Genomic DNA, 23,712 nt, shown 5'->3' with positions numbered 1-23,712 from the left:
CTTGGTGGCAGGCTATGGCCTCCCAAGGATGTCTGGAGATGGGAGAGTAAATTAAGGGGCTACTTGACCTGTCTGGTCCAGGGACAGTCATCTTGCACATGGTATAGCAGGAGTGTTCCATTTGGATTTACGGTTGACTATTAACACTTAAAATTATCAGGTCTCACATTCTGAATCAGATTGCCTGGGTCCAGAGGCTTAAGTGGCAACACCAAGCAGAGGCCAGCAACAGTGCTGCCTCTAGATGGGACTACTCGCAGCCCTGTGACCTTCCACATTTGTTAGGAACTAGTCCCTGTAGGAGTCGATGGCCTCCAGAAAGCCCACCTTGTAGCACAGAGGGCCAGAAGAGGGACGCTGTTGCCTAGGGTCACGTGGACAGGTTAGATTAGAATCCTGGGCTCACCCTGCACGCAGTACACTCCCTTAGCCCTGTGCTGGTACTGGGATGAGGGAGAACCGGCCTCCAGCCCCCTGCCATCTCTACAGGCTTGCGATGACAGCAGCACCTATCAAAGTTTTCTGTAGCTTTTGTCAAGGTCTGGAGGAGTGGGAGGAAGGGAGTCAGTTCTTAGTCACAGCTGCTCTATTGCCCTCCACCCATAGACAAGGGCAAAACAATTTTACAGGCCTCTTCATTTTTATTTTAAATATATCGATTTCATGTATACATGCATAAATAAATAAATATGTCGATTTCAGAGGAAGGGAGAGGGAGACAAACATCAACGATGAGAAAATCTGATCGGCTGCCTCCTGCACACCCCCTACTGGTGATTGAGCCTGCAACCCAGGCATGTGTTCCCCTGACCGGACTAGAATCCAGGGCCCTTTAGTCCACAGGCTGATGCTCTAGCCACTGAGACAAACCAGCTACGGCCAACCCTCTGTTTTATTTGCCGATGAATCAGGAGGGACAGTCCTAGGACTAGTGAGGGAAATGGGTCAGGGAGGCTGGGTTAAAACAGGATTTCATGTTATTACTGGTCACTCAGCCACACAAGCTATATAGAGATGCTCTCCCTTCCTTTAGCCTCATTGCATTTTCCTACCTTCAGTCAGTGATGGAAACATCACCAAAGGTCTCTTTTTATAAAAACTGCAAACTACAGGAATCGTGTGCTTCTGCATGCACCCCTACTGGGAATCGAGCCTGCAACCCTGGCATGTGCTCTGACCCAGAATCGAACCAGCGACCTTGGTTCTTGGGTCAAAGTTCAACTGCTGAGCCACACTGGCCGGGGCAGTTATCCCTACTTTCCACCTTAGGAATCTATATAGCTTTGAATTGAGCTGTGGTTGGCAAGTTGTCATAATCTCATGTAGATATGTTCTAAAATGTATTTACAGTTTTGGGGCCAGTATTCTATTTAGATCTTAAATGTCATAGCTGGGAGGCCATAGCCTGCACCTGTACTGCTTAATGGAGGAAATTTCATTTCCCAATGTGTGTGGACCGACTGAGGCCTGGAGATACTTGGGGCTGTAGCGTAGCTCCTGTGCTATTTTAAGCAGGATCTCTGCACAATGGAGACCAGAGAGGCTTTTAGGAGCAGGTTCTGTTGGTAGAGGGTCAGGAAGGGCTCACACAGTATGTAGTGCTTCTCTAGGTGCTGGTGGATGGCCAACTCACAGACATCTGCCTGTTGCTCCACCTTTTTTTATGTGTTTATTATAAATATATTTTATTGATTTTTTTAGAGAGGAGAGAGAGTTAAAAACATCGATGAGAGAGAATCATCTATCAGCTGCCTCCTGCACACCCCCTACTGGGGTTGTGCCTGCAACCAAGGTACATGCCCTTGACCAGAATCGAATCCGGGACCCTTCAGTCGGCAGGCTGACGCTCTATCCACTGAGCCAAACTGGTTTCGGCCCACCTTTATATTTTTTTAGTTTCAAGTTTTTGTCCTACATGATTTTTTTTTGTTGGTTGGTTGGTTGGTTGGTTGTTTTTTTGATAAGTAGGACAGTGGCAAAGCTACTACGCTGAACTACACTAACAGGAAAAAGTGAAGTGTACCTCACTGTCCCCAGCCACCCAGTTTCACCCTCCCTGGAAGCAACCAAGTATTCTGTTTTTTTGTGTCTCATTTTGTAGCTATTTTAGGCGTATAATGTGTAAACAAGTCCAGTTCTGATACTCTTTTTCCGCTTTTAATATAATAGTGAAGACACTGATTTGCCAGTTTATTCAATATACCTAGAGCTGATTCTATATTGACACATAAGGAGAATAATTCTTTTTAACCACTGTAGTATTCTGTGTGAGTATACCATAATTTAATAACTAGTTTCTATGAATGGGTATTTAGATTGAAATATTCCTTTTTAGGTAAGATTTAAGTGGTTTTCACTTGCTTTCTTCTTGCCCACACACTTAAACTGGGGAAGGTACAAGAGTACTAAGCTCAACTGGCCGGTTTGGTTCTGTGGATAGAGCATTGGCCTGCAGATTAGAGTCCCAGGTTCAGCCGAAACCGGTTTAGCTCAGTGGATAGAGTGTCGGTCTGCTGACTGAAAGGTCCCAGGTTCGATTCCGGTCAAGGGCATGTACATTGGTTGCAGGCACATCCCCAGTAGGGGGTGTGCAGGAGGCAGCTGGTCGATGTTTCTAGCTCTCTATCCCTCTCCCTTTTGTAAAAAAAAAAAAATCAATAAAATATATATATATTTTTAAAAAAGAGTCCCAAGTTCAATTCCAGTCAAGGGCACATGTCCGGGTGTGCAGGAAGCAGCAAATCCATGATTCTCATCATTGATGTTTCTTTTTACCTCTTCCTTTCTGAGATCAATAAAAATACATTAAAGAAAAAAATGCCCAGCTCACTACTGTCCACACTGCTGACCTTGATGGTCCCACTTTAGGGAGGTATTCCTGAAACATGATGGCCACCCACTTGAAGGATTCTCCACCTCCTAGTTTCTCCAGAATTTGCTTGTAAAATAGAATCCAAAAGCATGTTTTTTAAAAAATTACATGCAAGTGGGATTCATTCCAAGAAAGCCAGGATGGTTCCATATAATTTATTGTAATAACATCAAGAAAAGTCATTATCCTCAAAAACACAGAACATTTGACAAAATTAAGCATGCATTCTGGATTTAAAAACGCCACAAAACAGTAAGAGATAGAGGTGTGCTCCCTGACTTTTCCTTCCCTCTCTTCTTCCGGCTCCCCACCAGGCTCTTTACTTTTACCTTTGTCTCTCTTAAGCTCCAAGGGCCCTTCTTTTGCTTTTCTAACTTGTTTCCTGAGCCTACACAACCCAGATGGCTCAATTCTATTACCTCTAACTTTTAAAATAAACTTTCTCTTAGAATTTGAAATAGAAAAAAAATAGGAATTGATAAGTATCTCCTTAGCCAGCATCTTATTTAATGGAAACTTACTTCCGCACTAAAGTAGGGAACAAGGCAAAATTGCCCATTCTTGCAACTGTGACTTGGTAATGTATGAGAGGATTAGCTAAAGCAAGAGATAATGGAAAGCAACTTGATAAATCGAGTTTGAAAGAAGGAGGTAAAACCATGTATATTTGCAGATGATGTGGTTATATTTCTGGGAAATTCAAAATCATATAAAACAGAGACTTAAAAAATGTGACAAAGTAACAGGATGTAGCATTGACATACAGAATTCAGTAGCCAACATGGCCTGACTGGGGTGGCTCTGTGGTTGAGTTATGAACCAGGAGGTCATAGTTTGTTTCCCAGTCAGGGCACATGCCCAGGTTGTGGGGGGGAGGGGGGGAGGGGGCATGGGATGCAGGAAGCCCCTGATCAATGATTCTCTGTCATCAATGTTTCTCTCTCTCTCTCTCTCTCTCTCTCTCTCTCTCTCTCTCTCTCTGAAATCAATAAAGACATTTTTTTTAAAATAGCTAATATGTATACAAAAATCACCAGTTGGGAAAGAAGGCCCCATTTACAATAGCAACAAAAATAAAATACAAACTAGGCCAAACATTTCTGATTGTGCAAAGTCCTAATGAAAATCAAGGGGAACTTGAATAAGACATTCCTAAGTGAGACTTTGAACCTTCTTGGTTAAGAAGATTCAAATATTTCAGAGGAACCAAGAGTCCTTAAATTAGTTTATAATTATGTCATCCAAATGTGACATTTTTGTAGTCCAGTTGAGTTGCTTCTAACATTCATATACAAAAACAAAGCAAGAGTGGCCAGAAGAACTTGGGGAGGCAGAAGAGCATTCAACACCAGCTGATACTAAAACCAAATAAAGCCACCTCAAAAAAACAAAAAAACAAAAAAAAAAGGCAGTGCACAGGGGATAAACCCAGTCCTCAGACAGAGTGGAAAGTTCAGTGAATATGGAAAGTTGGTATATGGCTAGACTGACTGCCTCAATGGAGGAAGGACAGGCTTTTAATTAAATTATATTGGGACAAGTAGAGTGCAATTTGGAAAAAGTTCAAATTGAATCCTTACCTCATTCCAAAAACTGGGATAACTTCCATATGGATCGAGAAATGTAAGAAATAGATCCCACAAGTACTAAAAAAACCATAGAAGAATTCCATTATAAACCCAGTATTAGGAAAAAACAAACAACTATATATCAAAATCCAAAAGAATTAACAGAAAATACCCAAATTTGACCAAAAAATTTAAGATAACTTTTGCATGTCAAAACAAAAACAAACAAAAAAACAAGTCAAAAGATTATTGACAACCCTAACCAGTTTGGCTTAGTGGATAGAGCACCGGCCTGCGAACTGAGGGGTTCCGGGTTTGATTCTGGTCAAGGGCATGTACCTTGGTTGCGGGCACATCCCCAGTAGGGGGTGTGCAAGAGGCAGCTGACCGATGTTTCTCTCTCATCGATGTTTCTGGCTCTCTATCCCTTTCCCTTCCTCTCTGTAAAAAATCAATGAAATATATATATATTCAAAAAGATTATTGACAAGCTGGAAGATAGGGAATATTTGCAATATATCACAAATAACTAATAACCCTAATACATAAGGGATTCCTGGAAATTAAAAAGACCAAAAATCTGTTAGGGGGAAAAAAGCAAAAGATATGCATGCACAGAAGAAATGAACCTTAAACTTTGGAAAAGATGCTCAACCTCACTGATAGTAAGAGTGAATAACTTGGGTGGGGTGAACGCACAATACAATATACAGATGATGCACTATAGAATTGTATACCTGAACCCTATATAATTTTGTTCACTAATGTAATCCCAATAAAACTCAATTTAAAAAAAACAATTACATGATAACTCTATTCTTAATTTTCTGAGGAACTTCCATGCATTTTCCATAATGGCTGTACCACAATATATTAAAGATCATGTATCATAGAAATGTACGCCTGAGGTTTTGATTTCCACCTCCTTAGGCTTTGGCAAACAGCTAGAGTGTGTTTATGCAATCACAGGTTTCAAACAACAACAATACTGGAGGAGAATCAAGAAGGCAGGGTAGGTAAATACCCCTATACTAAGGTGACCAGACATCTCGCTTTTGGCGGAACAGTCCCTATTTTTAACAATTTGTCCCGCGTCCCAGGCTGTGACAAAGGGATGCAGTGCAAGGACATTGTGACTGCCCAGCCAGTGTGGCTAAGTGGTTGAGAGTCAACCCATGAATCAAGAGGTCACTGGTTCAGTTCTCGGACATGCTGCACATGCCAGGATTGTGGGCTCGAACCCCATTAGGGGCATGCAGGAGACAGCCAACAATGTTTCTCTCATCAATGTATCTATCTCCCTTTCTCTTTAAAAATCAATAATAAAAAAAAAACTTTTTAAAAAGAACATGGCAACTAATTATAGGTTCTGCCATGTGGGGCTGGAGCAGCTGCTGCGGCAGGAGACCCAAGGCAACACCTAACGGGTATGGAAGATTCGTGACATCATGCTGCAGGGGCTCCTGGTGCCCAGGGTGAGAGTTCATGTGTGCAGGGGTAAAGGGAAGAAGAGGATACATCGAGACTTCTGGAAAAGGCCCTGTGGAAGCTCCCCACCTCAGCACTGTTTTGTTGCCCTGAGCCTCTGTGTCCTCATCTGTAAAATGGGAGAGCAGCTGGACCTTGCAGCAGCAGTGTGGTGAGGGTTAGATGTCATTCTTTTTTTTTAATTCTCACCCAAGCACATGATTTATTGTTTTTTAATTTTTTTTTTAATTTTTTTTTTCAGAAAGGGAGAGGGAGAAATATCAATCATGAGGAAGAATCATTGATCAGCTGCCTCCTGCATGACCCCTACTGCAGATCAAGCCTGCAACCCAGGCATGAGCCCTGGCCTGGAATCAAACCCAGGACCCTTCAGTCCACAGGCTGATGTTCTATCCACTGAGCCAAACTAGCTGGGGCCCACCTTATTTTTAAAAAAATTTTTATTAATTCTAGCCGGGACCGGTTTGGCTCAGTGGATAGAGCGTCGGCCTGGGGACTGAAGGGTCCGGGGTTCGATTCCCGTCAGGGGCATGTACCTTGGTTGCGGGCGCAACCCCAGTGGGGGGTGTGCAAGAGGCAGCTGACCGATGATTCTCTCTCATCGATGTTTCTAACCCTCTATTCCTCTCTCTTCCTCTCTGTGAAAAATCAATAAAATATATTTAAAAAATTTTTTTATTCTAGAGAGAGAGAGGAAGGAAGAGAAAGAAATAGTGATTTGTTGTTCTGCGTCCCTTTGTCGCAGCCTGGGCCACCCATCACAAAGATGGGGAGACTTGAGGATGTCTGTGGTGCCCAGAGGGAGAGTCGCTGGTGCCTGTAGAGCTGTATCCACAGCTCAGTGCATGTCCTTGGGGTGATACCAGACACAGGTCTGGTGGCAAACCCACTTTTTTAAAAAAATATATATTTTATTGATTTTTTTACAGAGAGGAAGGGGGAGAGATAGAGGACTAGAAATGTCGATGAGAGAGTAACATCGACCAGCTGCCTCTTGCACACCCCCCACCGAGGATGTGCCCGCAACCAAGGTACATGCCCCTGACCGGAATCGAACCCGGGACCCTTCAGTCCGCAGACCGACGCTCTACCACTGAGCCAAACTGGTTTCGGCGGCAAACCCACTTTTGTCCTAGGATGACATCTGAGGGTGGGTATTCAGGCCCAGTGGTGTATCCAGGCATAGCATACATTACTGCTGCTGTGGATTCTGTGGATAAGGATGTGAACCAGGGCAGGTTAGGCCCCTTGCATGCAGCATCTCCTTGAAGCATCATAATAACTCATCATCCCATTTCACAGTTAAAAACATTGTGGCTCAGATAGGGGGAAGGGACTTGTCCATCCCCCAGACTCATCCCATATCACCCTCCCCTTCCTTTACTCTGGTCCAGCCCCAGTAGCCTACTGGTCTCCTTAATGTCCCTTAAACTGCCAAGCTCATTCCCCTCATTCCTGGGAAATCCCTACATCAGCGCTTTCAGGTCGAACCCCTCATCCCTGTGTTGGAACGCAATTTCCTCTACAGCAATGATCAGTGATGACTTTGTCTTTTTTGTTGTTGTTGTTTGTCTTTTGCCTCCCAGCCAGTGTACACCATGAGGGCAAGGACTATAGCTGTTTCATTTGTCCCTCTATTTCTAGTAGTTTACAGTTCCTGACATAACAGCAGTGAGTGAGGAGCCTATGGGGTGTTGTAGTTTATGATGCACTTTTAGTGTCCCGCTTTCTCTCTGCCTTTGCTTGGCCAACTCCTAAGCAACCCAAAGGGCCCAGCTTAAACCTCCCCTCTTCTCTAAGCCTCCAGAGCCCGCTCTGCTTTTTCTGTGACATCTCCTGAGTTGTAGGACGGTCCCCTCGACTACACTGTCATCTCCAAGAGGACAGGGAGCTGGTTTGACAGTCACGGTGGACCGCCCTCAACCCAGCACAGCAGATGCTCAAGTGGACTAACGAATGGCTGATCTGTGAGCATGCTCAGTTGTGTTACTACTATGTTGTGTGCGAGGAGCTTGTGCACACCTGGTCGGGTGCGGTGGGGTACCTGTACCTCCCTCCTGCCCTCCATAGCCTCCTTCCCTTCCCCCAGTAAGCCTGCCACCCCCACGATGTTACCGTTCTCCTGGGGCCTCGGGGGTCTGCCCATCGGGGGCAGCTTGGACTTGGACAGACCCGTCATGCCAGCGGCCTGGGGGGTTACCGCGCCCCCTCTCCGCTCTGGCCCTGACCCCTTCCGGCTCGGCTCAACTTCACAAGGGCACCTGGCCCAATCATTTAGCAGGATAATGATGCATCTTTCCCCCCGCCCCGGGGCAGGGAGAAGAAACGAACTCCAAAGAGGTAGTGGTGCCGCGGCTGCGCGGCGTGGCTGAGGCTTCGGTTGCTATGGTGACGCGGCCTCCTGGAACTCACTTCCGCAATGGGGCGGGACAAACCTCGGCTTCGAGAGTCAGTGCTTGGTTTCTCCTTCCCCTCCCAGAATGCCCCGCTGCCTTTTGCGTGCTGGCGTCACGCAAGGGCGTGCTTACGTCACGAGCGGATCAACCGCGTTATATAAAGCGGTCAGCAGCCGTCCGCACTCCAGAAGGTAGTTACCTCTGAGCCAGGCTAGTTCTCTGCTCCGCAAGGCGCCAGGAGGCTAGGTGACCGCTCGCCGGGGTCTCGGGGCGAAGGCGGAGGCCGCGGTCGTGACGCGGTCCGCCGTCCGCGGGAGAGTTTTTCAGGTTAAGGCGCAGGCGCGGCTGTGTTAGGAGCGGCCACTGAGGCGGACCGCAGACCCAGCAGCGCTTCCGGGTAGTTTTGCTCAGGATCGGTGGCACCTGGGACTTGGGACCCTCGATCGGGGCCGAAGACCCGATCCCGCGAAGGCGGCTTTCCCCGGCCTGAGGGGTCGCGGGCCGCAGGAGAGGCGAAAAGAGCACGGATTGGACCAGACTCGAACCACCGACTCTTGCCCATGGCGGCCTTCGTAAGTATGAGGCGGGGTCCGGGGGTTCCGACGGCCTCGGCCATCAGTCCCTCACCCACCGTCCCGCTTTTTCTCCGCGCAGGGCCCTGGCAGCCAGAATGTCACTGAGTATGTGGTTCGAGTTCCCAAGTAAGTCTTAAAACACACACACACACACACCCCATTCCCCTAACAATTAAAACCTTTAAGAGCCTCTAGGCATGCCAGGCGCTGTGAGTCATCCTCCAGACTGGCAGCGACTTGAGGGCAGGGCCGGGTGAGCTGAGGACTCTCTGGGGCATCACTGTTTTTTGAGTGGAATGAATGAATGAGTGCATTAATGTGCAAGCGATGCGGCCCGTGGCCTAACATTCCCTCTGCCACGAATGCCTTCTCCCCAGCTGTGACTGCTGGTGGGTTCTTGTTGGTCCCCAAAACCAGTTCCAGTATTTTCCTCCTCCAGGAAGCATTCTCTGCTTGCCCTCCCTCCTGCCTAGGACTGAGTTCCCGATTATTCATCTTGGTTCCCCTAAATCTTTGTACCTTTTTCTGCGTGGGGTGAGAGTATGGATCTGGCTTCCCTGACAGACTTGGGACCTCTGGGATGTTTTAAGGGTCCTCAGGATTGCCTGTCACAAAGGGCTGAACCGTGGAGGGTTTGTTGAATGATGGATTGAGCTCTACCTCTTCCTGATCATTCCAGAAACACAACCAAAAAATATAACATCATGGCCTTCAATGCAGCTGATAAAGTCAACTTCGCTACTTGGAATCAGGTAAGTCCCTGTTCTCAGGGGAATGAGAATTGATTGTGAGTGTTGTGGCTGTGACAGTAATTAAGTTTGTTTCCTCGGAGCTTCCCCAGGGGAGATAAGTGACAACTAAAGTACAGGTTGAGCTGCTGGGCTCTGAGTAAAACTTGTCAGGCCCTGCAGGAAGCCTTCTCCTGAAAGGAGAATATTTAGGAAGTGTGCCCCACTGATGGGCATTTTGGGCCTAGATTTTTCTGGGCAAAAGAGGAGGTCACATCCTACAGATGGTCTCAGAGTCCCCACTGTAAGGGCTTTGGGAGTTGTCTCAGTCCGTTGGGGCTGCTCTAACAGAACATCATATAAACAACAGTCATCATATAAACAGCTCAGGAGGCTGAAAGTCCTAGATTAGGGCACCAGCAGATTTGGTGTCTGGAAACACCCGATTTTAGTTCATAGGCAGCACTCTTCTCCCTGTGCCCTCTAGGAAGGGGCAAAGGAACTCTCTGGAACCCTTTGGTATAAGGGCTCCACCCAAGATGCCATCCACAGGTGTTAGGTTTCAACATATGCATTTTGAGATGAAGATATAAACATTCAGTCTATAGCAGAAGCCATTAAGGGTTTTCAGTGGGGGTTTTGTGAAGTGATCTGGCTGCTGTAGAGTGGAGGGCAGATGAAGCAGGGTAGAGGTGATAGCTGTGGTCTTGGTGAGCAATGATGGGGCTTTAGAGCACACAGGTGATGAGAAATGATTTAACTATAGTGGGTTTTGGAGGTGGAGCTGACAGGGTTTGCTGATGGATTGGATATTGAGGGGTGAGGGCCAGGGCAGAATTATAAATGTACATATTTAAAATAATATCTACTGTTAAATTGTCCAGAGGTTACAATTTGGAAAACCTCGGCCTTTAATGGCTTCTGAATTCATGGGGCAGCCCAGAGTCGAATGCAGAGAGAGGAAGGCCAATTCCAAGCAGGTTGTTTTTTATTTTCTTTTTAAAATATATTTTTATTAATTTCAGAGAGGAAGAGGGAGAGATAAAAACATCAATGACACGAGAGAATCATTGATTGGCTGCCTCCTGCATGCCCCCTACTGGGGATTGAGCCTGCAACTCAAGCATGTGCCCTGACGGTGAATCAGAACCGTGACCTCTAGCTTCATAGGTCGACACTCAACCACTGAGCCACGCCAGCCTGGCAAACAGGTTGTTTTCATTGTTAATCCTCACCTAAGGATATTTTTCCATTGATTTTTTTTTAGGGAGAGTGAAAGAGAGAGGCAAAGACAGAGAGAAACATTGAAGTGAGAGAAACACGTCAGTTGGTTGCCTCCTGCATGAGCCCTGACCAAGGCCCTGGGCCAGGAGGAGCCTGTAACCGAGGTACGTGCCCTTGACTGGAATTGAACCAGGGACCCTTTGGTCTGCAAACCGACGCTCTATCCACTGAACAAAACTGGCTAGGGCTTGTTGTTCCTGTTTTACTACCACTATGAACTTACTGTGTTTTTTTTTTTGTGTGTGTGTGTTTTTTGTTTTTTTTTTATTGTGCTTTTGTTTGTTTGTTTTCATTTTCATTTGGAAATAATTTCAAACTTTCAAAAAGCTGCACAGATAGACAGTACAAAGCTTGCCCATATCCCTTCACTCACATTCACTGAGCACCAACTTTCTACTTTTTTTTTTTTGCCGAGCAAGAAGTTGACTTGGAGTGTCTGTAGCTCAGCTTGGAGCGAATAAAGGGTATTCTTAGGGGTAGGGGCACAGCCTGAGCAAAAGCAGGTTCCCTGATGAGAGATTTTGTTTCCTGCTTCCCCCACCCTGTTCCCCCAGGCCCGGCTAGAGCGAGATCTGAGCAACAAGAAGATTTACCAAGAGGAGGAGATGCCTGAGTCCGGTGCAGGCAGTGAGTTTAACCGCAAGCTTCGGGAGGAGGCTCGGAGGAAGAAGTACGGCATTGTCCTCAAGGAGTTCCGACCTGAGGACCAGCCCTGGCTGCTCCGAGTCAATGGCAAGTCGGGCAGGAAGTAAGTGGTGATGGCAGCAGTGCCCACCCTCCTCTCCCCTCATGCCCTCCCTTTGTGAGGTGTTCTCTCGGAACTTGTATGCCCCATATGCACAGTGCAGGTGACACAGCATGTCCTCCATCATGGGGTTTTATCTTATTATTTATTTTTTCCTTCTATTTTTTAACATATACACTGAGTAGCCAGATCATTATGATCTCTGAACACATAATCATCTGGCCACTCAGTGTATATCCTCTATAATAAAAGGCTAATATACAAATTGTCCCCTCAACCAGGAGTTCGACCAGCAGGCAGGCTGGCCAACCGCCCATGTCCCCTCCCCCTGGCCAGGCTGGCTGGGTCCCACCCATGCATGAATTCATGCACCGGGCCTCTGATATAATATATATACTGAGTGGCCCGATTATTATGTATTTAGAGATCATAATAATCTGGCTACTCAGTGTATATATTTTATTGTTAGTATTACAGATGTCTCCCATTTTACCCTCCTTTACTCACCTCAGCCCAGCCCTACCCACTCCCCCCCAAGGTCTTCACCACCCTATTGCCCATGTTTGGGGCTCTGCATATAAGTTCTTTGGTTTATCTCTTTTATGGGGTTTTATTTTTATTTATTTATTTATTTAAAATATATTTTATTGATTTTTATAGAGAGGAAGAGAAAGAGAGAGAGAGCTAGAAACATCGATGAGAGAGAGTCATCGATCAGCTGCCTCTTGCACACCCCCTACTGGGGATATGCCCGCAACCAAAGTACATGCCCTTGACTGGAATCGAACTCGGGTCCCTTCAGTCCCCAAGCCGACGCTCTATCCATTGAGCCAAACCGGTTTCGGCTGGGGTTTTATTTTTATTTTTTTTATTTTATTATTATTTTTTTAAAATATATTTTTATTGATTTTGTACAGAGAAGAAGGGAGAGAGATAGAGAGCTAGAAACATCGATGAGAGAGAGTCATCGATCAGCTGCCTCCTGCACACCCCCCACCGGGGATATGCCCGCAACCAAGGTACATGCCCTTGACTGGAATCGAACCCGGGTCCCTTCAGTCCCCAAGCCGACGCTCTATCCATTGAGCCAAACCGGTTTCGGCTGGGGTTTTATTTTTAACGGTAAATCAAATTGGTGCTTGTGTAAGAGTCCTAAGGGCGCCTGTCCTGTTCATATATATCCAGGGGCCACCTTGAAGGTAGTAAGCAAGGAAGGGGCACTCTAACGTTACCTGGACTTTTGTGTGGGAAGAGTGTGAGAGCAGAAGCCAGGAGGAGGCTCACAGTGGTTCAGGCCCAAGGAGCAGCCTGGAGGCAGGTCAGAGGGGTCTGACTGCAGGACCTGTGCTCTTCAGGTTATCTAACATTTCCTTCCATGAAAGGACCACGATATGTAAAATGGGGGAAGCCCTGAGCCCACTCTACAGGGTGAGGAGCACGGGCCCTGCTTTCCAGATTTTGAAATCAAGGCTCAGATAGTCCAAGAGCTAGCCCAAAGCCTCCCAGCCTCTGATTTTGCTCAGAGAAACCAGGTGGCTCTGTAGAAGGGACAGGCCTAGGGGCATGGTGAACCAGGGTGGGTCTCTCTGGACACAGGCTGTGACCATGGCTCTTTGCAGGTTCAAGGGTATAAAGAAGGGAGGTGTGACAGAGAACACGTCCTACTATATCTTCACCCAGTGCCCTGACGGGGCTTTTGAAGCTTTCCCAGTCCACAACTGGTACAACTTCACGCCGTTGGCCCGGCACCGGACACTCACTGCTGAGGAAGCCGAGGAGGAGTGGGAGAGGTGAGTAAGCCTGGGAAGGATGCAGGCAGTGTCATCTCTCAGCTTCTCCAGTATAGAGCCAAAATATTGGAAATGAGGTAGGTCACCATAACTGATGCCCAGCTGGGAGCTGGGGACTCAGAGATGACCAAGCCAGACCCCTCCAGGCCCTCAGGGAGCTCAGTCCAGTGGGGAGACGTAAACCAAGCCATCAGGGATGTACAGGGTCCTGTGACGGCTAAGGAGTTGGTGACCGAGAGCAGAGCAGTCCTTGGATGCCTTGAGTTTCCCCAGGCAGGAGGTCTGGGCTGGATCAATTGCAGGTATCTGTTGCCTGAGATTGGTCTTGTTATGGCCTTTATTTTGAAATCAAATTTTTTTTTCCCATTTCTGTTTGCAGGAAATATCTTTTTCCATCCCTTTCCTTTAAATAAATAAATATTGATATTGATTTCAGAGAAGAAGGGAGATGGGAAAGGGAAAGAAAGAGACAGAAACATCAATGAGGAGAGAGAATCGTTGATAGGCTGCCTCCTGCACGCCCCCTCCTGGAGTCTGAGCCTGAAACCCAGGCATGTGCTCTGACTGCGAATTGAACCTTGACCTCATAGGTAGACATTCAACCACTGAGCCATGCTGGCCAGGCACCTTTGCCATTTTAATTTTGATGTGCCTTTGTGCGGACCTGAAATTGGTCCTGAGCTGAGAGAGGTGCTGGGATGCCAACACCACACCAACCCCTTCTCCTTGAGAGCTCAGGGCAAAGGGAACTGAAAAAGGGTCAGCTCTCCCCGTGTGATTTTAGGGTGTCCATGTTATGTGTGAGTCCCCTGGGGTCAGATCACCCTCTTATCACCTAACTCTCATGTCTGTGGTTCCCTTCTGGGGAACATCCAGTGAAGTGCAGGGAGGAGACCTGGCTCCTGGAGACCTGTTATCAGATCCCAGTGTACCCCTTCCCTCTGCCTGCAGGAGGAACAAAGTCCTGAACCACTTCAGCATCATGCAGCAGCGGCGGCTCAAAGACCAAGACCAGGACGAGGAGGATGAGGAGAAGGATAAGCGTGGCCGCAAAAAGCCCAGTGAGCTGCGCATCCACGACCTGGAAGACGACCTGGAGATGTCGTCTGATGACAGCGAGGCCAGCGGCGAGGAGGGTGAGCCTGGGCAGAGCGCCCCTGGTGGCTGGGGTGTTGGGCACAGCTGCCTAAGTCGTGCTTGAGTCTTACTTTACAAAGGCAGTTAGTGACAACAGAGTGATTAATGCTCCTGAAAAAAGCAGGAGATGAGAGGCAAACACAACATGCCATGCAGGGCGACTTGGGGAAGCACCAGAATGAGCAGGAGGCAGATGAGTGATGGCCCCTGGCCGGTGTGGTTCAGTTGATTGAGCATCATCCCATGCACTGAAAGGTCTCCAGTTCAGTTCCCAGTCAGGGCACATGCCCAAGTTGCAGGCTTGATCTGTGGTTGGGGTGCATGCTGATTGATGTTTCTCATATTAATGTTTCCATCTCCCAGCCCCCCCCCCCCAAAACAAACAAACATATTTTTAAAAAGATACGATGGGATGGACTTTATTGAAAGTTTCCAAGGGAAAGACAAGGCAGGGCAGGGAGATCACTTAGGATCCACTAGTTTGAATCATTCCAGGGGGCTCTGGGCTCCAAGGGTGACTTAGTGCAGAGGACAGTGGTCCTCAATGTGAGATTAGAGAAAGGCTGTGGCCAGGGCGTATAGATCCCAGATTGGTTTGGTTTGCACATGACAGGTGTTTCCCCTAAGCAGGCCCTTTGCTTCCTCTAAGAACTGGCCAGCCCTGGTCACCTCTCCCCCTTTGTCGAGGCCTGAGATGTCCCAATGTCCTTGAGGATACAAACCACGATGAGTGCTCAGCCCCCCTCTGCTTCCCCAGGCAGCAAAGCCCCCAAGGCCAAGAAGAAGGCGCCTATGACGAAGGCAGGCCGGAAGAAGAAGAAGAAGAAGGGGTCAGACGATGAGGCCTTCGAGGACAGTGACGATGGGGACTTTGAGGGTCAGGAGGTGGACTACATGTCTGATGGCTCCAGGTGAGGCCAGCGGGAGGCAGGTGTGAGACTTGGGACAGCCTGGAGGACGAGCTCACTCACCCTCTGCTCACTCTCTGTCTTACAGCAGTTCTGAAGAGCCAGAGGGCAAGCCCAAGGTCATCCAGCAGGAGGAGGGCCCCAAGGGCGTGGATGAGCGGAGCGAAAGCAGTGAGGAGAGTGAGGAGGAGAAGCCTCCTGAGGAGGAAAAGGAGGAGGAGGAGGAGAAGAAGGCACCCACCCCGCAAGAGAAGAAGCGGAAGAGAGGTGGGCTTGGCCTTCTAGGCTTCTGTCCCCTCTGCCCCCTACAAGACCCCCTTACCTGAGATAGAGCTGAGGCTGGGTGTGGGTGCCTTATCCTGACAGCTCTTCTCTGTCCCCATACAGACAGCAGTGATGAGTCTGACAGCTCAGAAGAGAGTGACATTGACAGCGAGGCCTCCTCAGCTCTCTTCATGGCGGTAAGGCCCAGCCAGGGTTGGGATGAGGGATGTCGGCCCTGGTGTCTGTTTCCAGACTCACATCCCCAACTCTAAAACTTGCAGAAAAAGAAGACTCCCCCCAAGAGAGAGCGGAAGCCATCAGGGGGCAGCTCAAGGGGCAATAGCCGGCCAGGCACACCCAGCACAGAGAGCGGCAACACCTCCTCCACCCTTCGGGCAGCTGCCAGCAAACTGGAGCAAGGTGAGTGGCCTTCCCGTCCCTTTTGACCTCTGTTCTTGTGTGCACTGAGCGTCAGGATCTGAGGCCAGATCCCTATCTGCCTGAGCCCCTTGTATCCTAGGGCCTCAGGCACCACCTAGCCTGAGGTCTCCCGACATGTCCAGTTTCACATTTCTAATACCCGGCCCTGCCTCTGCTCTCACAGGAAAGCGGACAAATGAGACGACAGCAGCTAAGCGGTTGCGGCTGGACAGTGGACCCCAGAGCCTGTCTGGGAAGTCGACTCCTCAGCCCCAATCTGGGAAGTCAACCCCCAGCAGTGGGTAAGTTGGTGAGGGAGGACAGCAGGGACAGGACAGGGACCACTGGGAAGGAGGGCCACCCACTAATTCCCCACTCTCCACTGCGCCCCTCAGTGATGTGCAGGTGACTGAGGACGCTGTGCGCCGCTACCTGACACGGAAGCCCATGACCACGAAAGACCTGCTGAAAAAGTTCCAGACCAAGAAGACGGGGCTGAGTAGCGAGCAGACAGTGAACGTGCTTGCCCAGATCCTCAAACGTCTGAACCCTGAGCGTAAGATGATCAACGACAAGATGCACTTCTCCCTCAAGGAGTGAGGGGCTGGCCCCCACCCTTTTGCCCAATAAATAAGCTTGTCTCTAGAAGTTCATGGGCTCTTGAATTCCACATACTCATTGCTCGGTGGGTCTAACTGTCCACTTGTTACCCTGTTCCCTGAATCCCAGGCCCCAGCATTAATAGGTTGGAAAAACCCAAGCAGCATTCTTCTCAATTTACTTCTTATTCTCCCCCACTCCTCCTAGAACCTTGAAATGTCTCTTAGAACTTATTTTGCACATGCGGTGATTTCTTCAGGTCTGTCTTCCACTTTGTCAGTTATCTCTTCAGCTGTTTCTTTTTCTGATTGGCTGGTCTGTTTTTTTGGTTTTTTTAAATTTTATATTTTTATTGATTTCAGAGAGGAAGGGAGAGGGAGAGAATCAAAATGATGAGAATCATTGGCTACCTCCTGCATGCCCTGTACTGGGGATTGAACCATCAACCCTGGGACTGGAATCAAACCCGGGGACCCTTCAGTCTGCAGGCTAACGCTCTATCCATTGAGCCAAACTGGCTAGGGCTAGTTTAAAATGTTTTTATTGATTTTAGAGAAAGAGAAACATCCATGAGGGAGAAAAACATTGGTTGGTTGCCTCTTGTGCACACCCCAATGGGAGACCAAAACTGCAACCTGGATGTGTGCTCTGACTGCGAATCAAACAGGTGATCCCCTGGTGCACAGGATGATCTCACCCGAGCCACACCGGCCAGGGCAGCTGGTCTGTTTTGAATGTTTTGTCCTTAATGTGTGTGTTTTTTAAATATATTTTTATTTCAGAGAGAAAAAAGAGATAGAAATAGCAATGATGAGAATCATTGATTGGCTGCCTCCTACACACCCCACACGGGATCAAGCTACAACCCGGGCATGTGTCCTGTCTGGGAATCGAACTATGACCTCCTGGTTCTTAGGTCGATGCTCAACCACTGAGCCACGCAGACTGGACTATCCTAAATGTTTTTCATCCCTTTCACACTTTTATTTTAAGCATCTTTTTAAAAAAAATTTCTTTATTGATTATGGTATCACAGAATTGTCCTCATCCCCCCCATTCCCATCCCAAACTCCTCCCCACGTATGCCCACCCTCTGTTGTCCATGACCACTGGTTAGGCTTATATGCATGCTATTTTAAGCATCTTGTCTTACAGTTTTCATCAGACACATCAGCACCTGAAGCTCACAGGCTTCCTGTTCTATCTTCTGACGACTCATGATTGGTTGTTTGTAATCTTGGATAGGGGAAATGGTGGCCAGCTTCGGGCTCTATCTGTGGGACTCCGGGATGGCCTACAGGCCAGTCCTTTTAAATGGTTTTTGCCTTTGCTCCCACCAGGTGCCCCACGAGTCCCAGCCTGAGCCCATTTGGATGATTCTCAGCTCAGGGCTCTTTTATTGCTGATGTTGGCACCTTTTTCAGCTTCCCAGTGATGTTTCTGGGGCTGCCCTTTCTCACAAGTTGGTTATGCATTTATTTTTTCCAGCATTGCTAGGTGTTCCGTAGTGGGAGGACTGTTCAATGTCACGGACAATAATGCTGCTGGAAATGAAATTTGGCAGCAGACGCTACTTTTGAACCCCTATCCCAAGTGATCCAGATTTCCATCTTGCCCTCGGCTGGAAACTGCAGGTGGAAAACTTCCCACCCCGTTCCACAGGCCCATGGCTGTCAGTGGGAATGCCTGAGATGTCAGGCTAATTCCTAGGAATGTCCCAGGTCGGCCCAACCTCCCTCCCCACACTTCCGCCAGGCCTTTTTGGGGCAGCAGGAAAGGTGCTGTCACCCTTTATGCTGGGATTTTCACCCCCATACTCACGGCCATGGACCATGACCTAAATAAAGCAGGGGTCTTCAAACTACGGCCCGCGGGCCACATGCAGCCCCCAGGGGAGTCTGATCCGGCCCGCCAGGTTTTCTGGGCAGTGAGCGCAGCCGAGGTGTTACAGTAGGAATTAGTAGTTCATATAGTCCGGCCCTCCAGCTCTCTGAGGGACTGTGATCTGGCCCCCACTTTAAAAAGTTTGAGGACCCCTGACCTAAAGCCTTATGCCTCAGCAGTTAGGGGCAGGGGCCTTGTGTTCCACGGAACCTGGGTTCAAAACTATTTAATTCTGGGTGGCTTTGGGCTTCTGAAAGTAGTCTCACTAGGCACTGCAATAAGAACCACCACACCAAATTAGTAAAGCAACCCCCCGTGTGGACTTCCGGTCATTTCTGAACTTTTGCCGATAGAAAGCAGCGAATAGCCCTGAGTTTGTGTCTGCTCACCTGCTAAGCACAAATTCCTGAAGCAGTTTCCGGGTCAAAGGATGGGATTTGCAACTTCAGTATCAACTTCTCAACTGCTACCAACTTACGCTCACCTACAGGTGGCGATACACCTGTCATGTGTGCACCCCAGCCATGTGGAAGCACTCTGATTTTTGCCAATCGGGTTCCAAGTCGAGTTTTAACTCAGTCTCACCTGTGTGAGGTCGAGCACCTCTTCAGACATGCAAAAGCTTTTTGAATTTCCTTTGCCTCAGAAGCTCTCCCAAGCTCCTCAGTGCCAAACACCTTGTTAAACACTGTCTCAGAACCACATGTGGGAGGGACTGATTAGCCTCCTTTCAGAGGCAAAGGACAGTCTCACTTCCCAGGGACCACAGGGCAGGGTATGGAAGTCACTGATTTGCAACTGCCTCCAAGGCCCAGTGGGAGTCACCTCCCTTCTTGCCGATGCTCTGGACACCAGGATCAGGCTGGGGTTCCAGGTTCCTCAGGTGGGCCTTCCAGAGACAGGAGTCCCTGCAGGGTGAGCTTCCAGCTCCTTGTGTCCCAACTCTTGGCTGTCCTAGAGCCTCTCCCTTTTCCTGTTTTGACACTGGCTCAGCCAGGCCCAGACACAGGGGCATGATGTCTTAATCCTCTAGGCTGCAGCCATGATGGATGAGTCTCCATTAGCTAGTTCACCTGCCAAACCACCTCTTCCCTGTTCCCGCTCTCCCCCCCCCCCCCCACATATCCATTGCACCTGGTGCCCAACACAGGGGCTCCTGAGCCTCCACACCCTGTTTGAATGGGGGGGGGCAATGGGGGCCCCACAGAACCGCCTCCCCCCTTTTCCAGATGGCAGGTGGGACAGTGGGGCAGGGACCTGGTTGCTCACCCTGGGCTGGGCCCTGGCTGCCACTACAACTCTTAAATCAAGGTGTGGAGGGGGTGTCAGAAATAGATCTATGGAATGTCTGGATGTGGGGGTGAGCCCTTAACTCTTAGAAGGAAAGAATGTGGGACAGAGGGAGTTGGCCTGCCCGGGTCTGAGGATGTGGGGGACATGGGGCCTTCGTGCCCATGCAGCATCCGGCAGTGAAGCGGTTATTTCCCAGCCCAGATGGGGATAAATTGAGAGCGCAGGACATCTGCATCCTCAGGACCTGTTCGTCACAATGGCCACAGGAAGAGTCCTGCTCGGCTCTCTGCTGCTCCTATGCCTGCAGCTGGGCCTCGGCGGGGACCCAGGGGTGGAGGAGACGCTCTCGTCTGAGCTAGCAGCAGACGTAGGGACCTGGAAGGCACAGCTGGGTAAGGACCCCAGGACCCCGTGTGACTCCCCAACTCCTTCCTGGCCAACCCCTGACCGCTGTCAACTGCCCCTTGTCCCCCCCAGGTGCCCGCCTGCGCCGAGCCCCGGCTGGCCCATGCCAGCTGCGGAGCTTGGCCCTGCCAGTGGTGGAGCTGGGCCTGGGCTACGCTTCGGAGGAGACGGTCATCTTCCGCTACTGTGCTGGCAGCTGTCCCCGAGGTGCCCGCACCCAACACGGCCTGGCGCTGGCCAGGCTGCGGAGCCAGGGCCGAGCACATGGAAGCCCCTGCTGCCAGCCCACCCGCTACGCTGACGTGGCCTTCCTGGATGACCACCACCGCTGGCAGTGGCTGCCCCAGCTCTCGGCGGCTGCCTGCGGCTGCAGTGGCTAAGGGTGCTCAGATGGGGCCCTGCAGCCACACCAGAGATCTGATGACTTATTTATTGGAGACCTAGATGCCCGGAAGATGAGAAGATGGGGTGGGCTGGGGATGCCAGCAAGGGACACAATAAAGGAAACTGATCCTGGGGTCTTGTGATTCTGTGTTCAGTGGGGTGCACCGGCCCCTGTCATCTTAGCTTCTGGTTGGTGGGCAGGTAGGGTCTGGGCTTCCCTTGCAGATCCCAGCCCCAGCAAACAGCCAGTGCAAGGAAGGCTACCTTGTCCGTTTCCTAGCTTTATTCACAAATAAAGGACGCCTCACCGCGTCCCAGTGGTCGAACTCGTAGCGGTGGCAGCGAAGCTGGGGCTCCAGCTCGCGCCTCAGCGTCTCTCCCTCGGCCGCGCTCAGGAAGCCGAGCCGCACCACAGCCGCATCCCGCAGGCGTCTCAGCATGGCGGGACCAGAGTCCCTGAGAAGCTGGGCAAAGGGCCTGGGGGTCAGCAGGCTGGGGGTGGCTGCCCAGGCTCCTCTGGTCCTACCTCCTCAGGGAGGGAGCGGCAGATCACGGAGATGCGTCGGCCTCTGGGAACCCGAAGTTCCCCAAAAAAGGACTCTTCATCCCGAAGGATCTCGTGGGAGAAGTCGTAACGGGCAGAGTCTCTGAAAGAGAAAACAGAGGCTATGACTGGGTAGGGTGAAGGCACCCCTGTTCCAGGCTAAGCGTCTGCTGTGCAGGGGATGGTAGTGTTTTCTGTGAGGGCTGAATGAGAGAAGGTGCTTAAAGTGCTGGGTAGTGTCTGACCAGTGATTAGTGGGGTGGCTTCTTGGCTGGGCAGTACCTAAGGATGTACAGTGAGCATGGCTCCAGCAAGAGTTCTAGCCACTCCCCAGGCTCCTGGGTGTGTACCAGCCGCATGACACTGGGAGACAGCAGGGACAGGCCAGCGATGGTGCTTCCGCAGAACTGGAAGAGGGAGCATGGGGGTAGGTCAGGCTCTGGCCAGGTTGCCCCAACCCCAGCTGGGAGCTTCAAGCTGCTGGCTTCTGCCCACCTTGATGCTGTCAACGTGTGGCTTGATGTAGCCCCGAGGTTCCAGGTCCAACACGTGCACTGAGGACAGCAGGGTCTGGCCGGGGCCAAAGGCGGCTGTCTGAACACGCTGCAGGATGGCCCGGCTTGCCTCTGACCAGCGAGACTTTTCTGTCTCTCGGAAGCCATGGATGGCCTGCATAGAGAGCTCAGGTCAAGCCTGGAAACTCCGGGGGCCGGGTGAGGGGCACTCTGGGGAGAAGACAGGGAAACTAAGGTAGGGAGGGACAGAAAGCGGAGCCAGGGGCGGGTTTTCCCAGCATGACCCTTGACCTCACCCTCAACTCACAAACTTTATCCTATCTAAGCCATGATCTTGGGACTCAAACCCTGACCTCTGCCCCATATATTTTGGCCTCAGTCTTTTGTACCCAACCTCTGGCTCCAATTCAGTTCCAAATCCAGGCTCCAGGCTGGCCTCGCCCCAATATTCAATGTTGTCTCAGTTTCCGCCCCCAAAGGGTGCCCCTCCCTTACTTCGCTCCACACCCCTTTCTTCACCTAACCTTGGTCCAGTATCCCAAACACCCTTCAGTTCCAGGTCCTGCCTCCAGTTATGGCCCTGCCCTCATCTTCAAAGACTCCAATCCCAGGCCCAAGGTCCTGCCCCCAGCCGCAGCCCCACCCCACCCAGCGCCACACTCCCGTTCCCACCGTAGCCCGGCCCCCAACCCGTCATAGCCCCGCCCACAGAGCACCCCTCCCGCTACCGCCCTCGACGTCCCTGCCCCGCCCCCAACGTGGCCCCGCCCCCAGCGCGGTCCCGCCTCCAGCGCCGCCAGCCTCACCGCGTCCCAGTGGTCGAACTCGTAGCGGCGGCGGCGCAGCTCGGGGTCCAGCTCGCGCCTCAGCGTCTCTTCCTCGGCCGCGCTCAGGAAGCCGGGCCGCACCACAGCCGCATCCCGCAGGCGTCTCAGCACAGCGGGACCAGAGCCCCGCACCCAGCCAGGCCCGGGCATCGTCCGCAGCGCCAGCCACCCGCTCCCGGCCATAGCCTCGGCTCCCCGGAGTGGGACCGGCCGGGGTCAGCGACACCCCACTCCTGCCCCAGAGCCTTTGTGTGCGGCTGCGCCGAGCGCCTCCAGCGATTGGCTTTCCTCAGCGTCCCGCCTCTCGGAGAAGACTACTGGTTGCTGCTCGGCCCCTCCCTCAGCTATTGGCTCCCCCCCAGGGCCCGCCTCCTTTCCCGCGCTATTGGGCGCCATCCCTCAGCTGCTTAAACTATTGGGTGTCCCGCAAGTCCGTCTCCAGGGGCAAAGGCCGGATCTGGCCTGGGTGGTTAGGGGCCGTAGAATTTGGGCCAAAGCTGGCGTTCTGGAGTGGCCCGGACGGGAGGTTAACTGGACTGAGAGGAAAGGGTCAGGGGCACAGGGCTCAGAGGAGTGCCGTCAGGTCACGGTTATGGGACCAAGTTTGCGGAAAACCAGGAATCACCCATTCCCATACAAACAGGCTGATTTGCACCTTATAAACAATAAAAACAAAAAAACCTTCGCTTCATGGTAGAATTGGCATATTACCATTTTGCAGCCCTTATGGGAATAATATATAGTGGATCTAGACAAGGATTCTCGTCAGCCCCTAAGGTCAAGAAAAGAGGGACAACTAGACTTTTTGTGCTTCCCGATGGAAGCGCGCGCGCGCACACACACACACACACACACACACACACACACACATCCCAGCTAAGAGGTCACTTGCCAAGAAGGGGAATATGAATTCAGTTAGATTTCTCTAGATTTATACACCAAGTTACAGGAAATACCTAGGATAGATGTCACCACCTTCCCTCACCCAGTCATCAAAATTCAAACTGAACGTCTACAAGACAAAACAACCCTGTTTCTCCAACAAATAAATCTCAAGGAAAAAGACAAGAAAAAGGGAGATTGAG

General features: G+C 50.4%; 3 protein-coding genes and 1 long non-coding RNA gene across 5 annotated transcripts in view; 2 read left to right on the top strand and 2 right to left on the bottom strand.

Moving 5' to 3' along the window:
* The window catches only part of LOC311623502, a 199,471-nt gene extending 180,359 nt beyond the window's left edge, over positions 1-19,112 (bottom strand). Inside the window, exons 1-2 of the long non-coding RNA XR_014795157.1 lie at positions 18,817-19,112; positions 17,186-18,612 (exon numbers count right to left, since the gene is read on the bottom strand). This is a non-coding gene — a long non-coding RNA (uncharacterized lncRNA). The remainder of the gene's footprint in view (positions 1-17,185; positions 18,613-18,816) is intronic.
* On the top strand, positions 8,444-16,823 carry GTF2F1 (general transcription factor IIF subunit 1). 2 transcript variants are annotated; one of them, XM_084885616.1, is made up of 12 exons: positions 8,444-8,896; positions 8,979-9,025; positions 9,579-9,651; positions 11,466-11,659; positions 13,276-13,446; positions 14,398-14,582; positions 15,341-15,494; positions 15,580-15,758; positions 15,879-15,952; positions 16,037-16,175; positions 16,360-16,477; positions 16,571-16,823. In XM_084885616.1, exons 1-12 carry the CDS (start codon positions 8,885-8,887, stop codon positions 16,773-16,775), a joined length of 1,551 nt encoding a protein of 516 aa, XP_084741742.1. In that variant the 5' UTR covers positions 8,444-8,884; the 3' UTR covers positions 16,776-16,823. The 2 variants fall into 2 exon arrangements, with proteins under 2 accessions (XP_084741742.1, XP_084741743.1); XM_084885617.1 differs by having other exon boundaries at positions 8,448-8,896; positions 9,490-9,651.
* A 324-nt stretch (positions 19,113-19,436) lies between the features above and the next one.
* PSPN (persephin) lies at positions 19,437-20,860 on the top strand (the record flags this gene model as incomplete). Its single annotated transcript, XM_084885637.1, has 3 exons — positions 19,437-19,574; positions 20,194-20,344; positions 20,430-20,860. The coding sequence occupies 3 exons, from the start codon at positions 19,437-19,439 to the stop codon at positions 20,735-20,737; spliced, it is 597 nt and encodes a 198-aa protein (XP_084741763.1). The 3' UTR covers positions 20,738-20,860.
* A 142-nt stretch (positions 20,861-21,002) lies between these two features.
* Positions 21,003-23,282, bottom strand: ALKBH7 (alkB homolog 7). The gene is made up of 4 exons (XM_084885634.1): positions 22,607-23,282; positions 21,781-21,954; positions 21,568-21,692; positions 21,003-21,388 (listed from the first exon to the last, which is right to left on the bottom strand). Exons 1-4 carry the CDS (start codon positions 22,808-22,810, stop codon positions 21,226-21,228), a joined length of 666 nt encoding a protein of 221 aa, XP_084741760.1. The 5' UTR covers positions 22,811-23,282; the 3' UTR covers positions 21,003-21,225.
* Positions 23,283-23,712: the final 430 nt, after the last annotated feature.

The sequence above is a fragment of the Pipistrellus hanaki genome (assembly GCF_964339955.1).
Source record: "Pipistrellus hanaki genome assembly, chromosome: 5".
Lineage (NCBI taxonomy): Eukaryota > Metazoa > Chordata > Mammalia > Chiroptera > Vespertilionidae > Pipistrellus > Pipistrellus hanaki.
Note: the sequence above shows the minus strand (reverse complement) of the source record. Positions and strands in the feature narration are given on the sequence as shown.